At 45.9% G+C, this 6105-nt stretch overlaps 1 protein-coding gene across 1 annotated transcript in view; it reads left to right on the top strand.

Moving 5' to 3' along the window:
• Positions 1-1932: 1932 nt before the first annotated feature.
• Alg6 (ALG6 alpha-1,3-glucosyltransferase) overlaps positions 1933-6105 on the top strand; it is a 39399-nt gene continuing 35226 nt past the window's right edge. Inside the window, exons 1-2 of the mRNA XM_028778796.1 lie at positions 1933-1959; positions 4638-4883. Of these exons, the coding sequence (XP_028634629.1) occupies positions 4802-4883 (82 nt within the window). The 5' untranslated portion in view covers positions 1933-1959; positions 4638-4801. The remainder of the gene's footprint in view (positions 1960-4637; positions 4884-6105) is intronic.

Genomic DNA, 6105 nt, shown 5'->3' with positions numbered 1-6105 from the left:
TGTTACAGAGACCTGTACACATCCCCTGTCTCATTGACCCTTCCTAGTTCTCACTTTATTTAGCCATAACCTTTCCCTCCGACTCATCCATTAACACCAGTTTAAGTTTCCTCCAGCCCAGCACTGCATACACCTGACTCCCTGCTAAATGTCACTAATGGGTCCTTACTGGTCACTTCACCACCACAGCCTGGCACTGTGAGTTCCTCATAACACCACCTTTCACTAACCACCGTGTAAGCCAGTGGTTACAGAAATGTTCTGCCCTTTTTCAGTTGCCACGATTTTGGTGTCAACTATTTCCATTGTCTAGATTCAGACACCCATGCCCTTGGCTTTATCTACCTACTTCTGATTTTTCTTTCAAAACTAAGGTAGCTCATTCAGGAAGAAGCCTTTCCTGATAGTGATAGTTTACACTTTCTTGCCTTAGTCTTGCCTTTACTCCTGTGGGCTGTAGTGTGTACATCACTAATGTGACAGTATGCACTTCATTCAGCTGCTTTCTATCTTTTTGTTTGTTTGTTTGTTTGTTTTGTTTTTCGAGACAGGGTTTCTCTGTGTAGTCCTGACTGTCCTGGAACTCACTCTGTAGACCAGGTTGGCCTTGAACTCAGAAATCCACCTGCCTCTGCCTCCTAAGTGCTGGGATGAAAGGCCACCACCGCCCGGCCTATCTTTTTTTTTTTTTTTTTTTTTTTTGCATGGGAAATGCTCTTTGAAGAGAATTAAATTTTGTGAGAGCAGAGATTTATAGCTTGCCATATTTCTATGGTAATTTCTTTTTCTTTTGAGATAGGATCTCATGTAGTCAAGCCTACCAGTGTTGCAAAGACAGACAGACATACCTGAAGATCACTGGCCAGTCAGTGTAAACAGATGAGCTCCAGGTTGAGTGAGAGACTCTGTCTCAAAATGTAAGGTGGGGATGGAGAGAGGAAGACACCAGCATCGACCTTTGACCTTTAAGTACACACAGGTAACACATATCCCCCGCCCCCCACCCAAACAAGCAAAGCAGTCCTAGCAATACTCAAATATTTGTTTTTTCTTATATTGGAGTTGGTGTCTACAAAATGGCACAATTCAAAAGCAGGGAGTGTGGGGGGAGTTATTATTTTTGGCAAATGTGGGAATGGTTGGTTCAAGTTGCCTGATGGGGCATGCAGTGTCTATTCTGGGACGGAGATGTTCTCTCTCTCTCTCTCTCTCTCTCTCTCTCTCTCTCTCTCTCTCTCTCTCTCTCTCCCTCCCTCCCTCCCTCCCTCCCTCCCTCCCTCTCTCTCTCTCTCTCTCTCTCTCTCTCCTTTTCTTTTGGCGGGGTAGGGGACAGAGTCTTGCTTTGTAGCTCGGGCTGACCTCTAACTCCCCATCCTCTTGCCTGAGCCTTCCTAGAGGTGAGATTATCATCACGTGTGGCTAGTGCTGCTCATAGGCTCAACCCAGAGCCTCTAGAAACAGTTTCTCACTAGAAGGAACTTCCTAGCCTTAGTAAGCAAGTAGTCTTTGCTAAGCTCTAAGAAAGTAGGCTGGCTTGGTGGCTACTGGAGGGCACTGCCCCAGGAGGAAGACTTGCCACTCGAGATAAGGACTGACCAAGGGCTCGCCACTGCGAAGCGCGCAGGAGCCGCCCCTCACAGGAATTCGTGGGCTAAGCAGCCGCTCGAGCTTTGGCCGCGGTCCCGGGAAAGAGGAGCAAGGGGCTTTCCACCTGCCCCTGACCTAACCCCGGCCGCCAGGCTTCTCGAATTCCTGGACTTGTACCCCGCCTCCCGAAACGTAGCAGCCCCGCTCTCTCCGTCCCGCCCCTCCACGATGACTCCGCCCATCACCCCGCCCCCACGCCTTACGGGCTCGCTCCCGTGATGGCCGCTGGGGGCGCGCCTGCTCCTGAGGATGTGAGTGCGCAGGCGCATTCGCTGCCTCTCTACGGGCGCCAATTCCGGAGACCAGAGGCTGGTAAGAGCCTGGGGTGGCGGAGGTCGGGAAGCGGCAGGCGTGGGGAGGTTCCGGCAGCCAGCTCGAGCGGACGACTCAGGGGCTTGCTGGGAGGTCTCGCCCATCCCCGAGACCCCCGGTATGCGGCTGTCCAGCAGAGGCGACGAGGCCTAGCCGGAGTGGCCCCGGCGACCCTCTCCCCGTTCTGCGGGGTCTGTCCCTCCCGAGCCAGGAGGCGGATATCTTGAGGGTACCTTAGCAGGAAAAAGAAGCAGTCTGGGACTTGGCGTCCTAGCCCCCTGTCGAGATTTTGTTTGCTTGCTACCTGGGCATGGCTTCCTGAGAAAGTTGCTGAGCTGCTCTTGCAGGTGGCACAGCAGTCACAGTTTAAGGGGGAAATAGCCTGTATGGTGGCACTGGGAGGCAGAGGCAGCCTGTTAGAGAGAACTCTACTTTAGAGAGTTCTAGGCTAGCCAGAGCAACTCGGGGAGACCCCGTGTTTCACTGAATAACGACATGGGACTCCCGAAAATGTAGTATCCCTCTCTCTCTCCTCCTTTCTCCTGCCCTCATTTGTCCACCCCCACCATCCTCTCTATTCAAGTGGGTTCCTGCATTCTGTCAACCGTGCTCTAAGGATGGAAGGACATTGAAATGACTAGAGATGATCTTTGCTCCCAGAGCAGTTTTGTCCTGAATAACAAGTGACTGGCATTTCCTCCTAACCTCTTTTGTTGGAATACATGTTTGCATACATAACTGTACAGGAAATTGTTGCTCATTAATTAGACACACAGTGAACACATCTTTTTACTCTTTCTCCATTCAGATAACAATATTCATTGCATCCCACAAGACCTTTCCAGAGAATCCTCCCTCATTAACCCTTCTCCCACACCTTTAGGTAATTTTTTTCCTTAATTTATAGCACCATATAGGTGTGCTCACTGGCTTGTTGACAAGACTGGTGCTTTTTTTTTTTTTTTTTTTTAAAAAACAGGGTTTTTCTGTGTAGCCCTGATTGTCTTGGAACTGAATTTGTGGACCAGGTTGGCCTTGAACATGGAGATTTGCCTGCCGCTGCCTCTAAATTGCTGGGATCGGAGGCATGAGCCACTATACCTGACTTCGTTGATTGATGATTGATGTAAGAGGGCCTAGTTCATCAGAGAGGCTCTGTAAAAGTGTCAACATGTCTTAGAGGCAGGGAGACACTGACTAAAATTTAAAAATTAGTCATTTATTCTGACTCTTAAAAATATTCCTGGTGGGCCTGTGGAGAAGGTTTAACAGTTAAGAGTTGCCTATTTCTGTTGTAGAGGACCTGAGTTTGAGTCCCAGCATCTGGGTCAGACAGCTCACAACTGCATGTAACTCTAGTTCCAGGTAATCTGCCACCTCTGGTCTCTGAGGGCACCTGCACTCTTGTGGACATATGCATACTGCATACAACACACACACACACACACACACACACACACGCTTAAAAAATAACTCTTAAACATTCCTATAAGTACATACCTGTAATCCTAGTGCCTGTGAATCTGAGGCAGGAGGATTCCAGGTTGGTGGCCAATCTAGGCAACATAGTGAGATCCTGTCTCCACATCTAAAATATTACCATCAAATAGTCAACCAGTTTGTGTTTGAACTTGAAGAAGAACTTCCTTCGTGAGAAGTCCATTTGTGTTTGGGCAGATCTCATTTTCACAGATGGGTTCCTACTTATTGATGTTGGGTATTGAACCCAGGACCTGCCACTGGTCTACACTCCTATCATGTTTTCTTGCTAATGATTAACATGTTTGTTAAATGGGCCATCGTTCATAGGTCCATGCAAAACTGAAGAGTGTTAGTTATCTGTTGTCTTCTTGTCAGTGAGCACACACTTGATTCTCCCCCCCCATTTAAGTACAGTGCATTGAATGTATTTGAATTTATAAATTCTTGTTAGTTCTAGAGTTAGATTTACTCCATAGTTGCTCTGTGTTTTCTCTTTTTGGACTTGAGTGTTTCATCTCTCTTGTAGCTGGTCTTCTGCCATTGTGCTTTTGACAAGCTGGGGTAGCATGATACCTATAAAGTATTCTAGCATTTGTAAGTTCATGATGCTGATAATTTGGCTTATCAAAAGGCTTGTTTTTGTTTTTTAAATTTTCCCGAAGAAGTACCTAGGAAACCAGATTATCTGGAACAGAGGACAGTTCTTTTAACCTGGTGGTTCTCACTCTCAGAGTTTACTTTCGGTTGCTGTGAAAAGCACCATAACCATAACCGTAGGGGGGAAATATGTTGTTTTGTAGGTTACAGTCCAGAACTGAGGGCCCTTTCTTTCTCTCTCCCTTCCTTATCCCCCTCTTCATTCCCCATGGCAACTTCCCTGGCCTTGGTTCTTGGGGCCAGTGAACTCACTCACCTGAGAGCAGTTTTCCAATAAACCTACCTTTAAAGAAAACAAAAGGAAACAAAACAACAACAACAACAAACAAGCCTTTGTCTATCTTATCGTTAGACACATTACACCTAGTTTTACAGAACTGCTGTTTGCAGTGTATATCTGAATCCTGGGGATAAGGAGCCCTCTGTAGCTCTCCCAATCCACTCCTCCAAAACCTCCCCACATTTCTGAGTGGGCCCATGTGTTCTTTATTGGGGTGCTGTGCTGAGTTAAATCTTGCTTCTTTATGTTTTCTCCCTAGGCTACAAAGTCATAATCAAGTTTTCATTGTTTTGAAGCAAAGCATCATTTAAAAACCTCTCAAGCAGGGATGGTGACATCGCTTTGAAGGAGGAGACAAGTGACTGACTTTGGGGGAAGCACTGTGGCCCTAGCTTTTGTTTTCCTCCCTGAGTTGGAAGAGCTATGGAGAACTGGTCCTGGATGACAGTCGTGGTCTTAATAGGGCTCACAGTGCGGTGGACGGTTTCTCTCAATTCTTACTCAGGTAGTATACTTTTCCTGTCTCAAAGAATGGTACATAGTCCTATTTGACTGAAATAGAGGGTTTTGAGTCTTTATTGTTATGATTAAGAAAACATATGCATCTAATTATAATGAAAAAGTGTAAGAGGTAAATATATTGTGTGATATGAGAAGATAAAAATGCACTGTGGCTTGGAGTATGACAAACCGAGGTGCCATTATGTCACGAGCTAGGCCTTGAAGATGGTCTCAGAGTCAAGGGTTTGTGTTTGCTGATGTTTGTGGTGGAGAGGCAGGTCACTAGATTGAGAAAGGAAACAGTGGAGCAGAGTACAATTGAAAGGAGGGATGGAGCTTGATCCTGCAGACTGGGGATGGGATCAGATTCAGTTCTGCAGGTACGTAGTTAATGCTTTGTGCCAGGTATCACATGTGCTGGGTGCTGGAAAAATAAGGTGAATATTGATGTCATAGAATTCAGTTTCACATAGATAACCAGTCATTGTAAGATGTGATAATTTAATTATGTTTTTGGTACAAGGGTAACAGCAATGACTGATGAAAAGCACACCAGAGCGGACCTGAGATAAGATGTCTGACTTGAGGGTTTGAGGGAAATATAAGAGAATACAGCTACCAATATGTAGTGACCTTAAACATTAAAAAAGAATTAAGATTGAAAAACAGTCTTCAAAGGAATAAAAATGGGAGGAAAAATATGAAAAATTGATTGTGTGTGCCTGTGGAGAAGTAGCCTGGGGAGAAAAAAGAACCAAGATACAGCTTGGCACAGCCATTTTTAGACATGGCTGGAGTTTTGGTTTTACATTTATCTAGGTAATCTGGTTATAGAATTTTCTGGTAATAAAAAAGATGGTAGGAAAAAGGTCAGAGGCAAAGAGACAGAATAGAACTATTAGCAAGGAGAGTGCATGTTGAGCATTTACGATGACAGACACTGTACTCTTTAGTATTTAACAACCACTGAAGATGGGAAATAGCCAAATGCACAAACACAAAATGGGGCAGTCCTGAGGAGTGAGGGTCCTGACGCTGGACATTTAGCCCACACTGGTCATTCGCCAGGACTAATACATCTGAACATAATTTGGAATACGAAAGAAAGTGGGCTGGCGAGATGGCTCAAGCCATCTAGATGTGGCTCCTGGCACCCACTCGATGCTACTAATTGGCTGTGGCTCCATCTTAGAGGATCCAGCATCCTCTACATGTGCATGGTGCCC

This window comes from Grammomys surdaster, unplaced genomic scaffold (genome assembly GCF_004785775.1).
Source record: "Grammomys surdaster isolate TR1022 unplaced genomic scaffold, NIH_TR_1.0 341, whole genome shotgun sequence".
In the NCBI taxonomy this organism is placed as follows: domain Eukaryota; kingdom Metazoa; phylum Chordata; class Mammalia; order Rodentia; family Muridae; genus Grammomys; species Grammomys surdaster.
The sequence above is the reverse complement of the archived record's forward strand: the minus strand, read 5'-3'. Positions and strand labels throughout refer to the sequence as shown.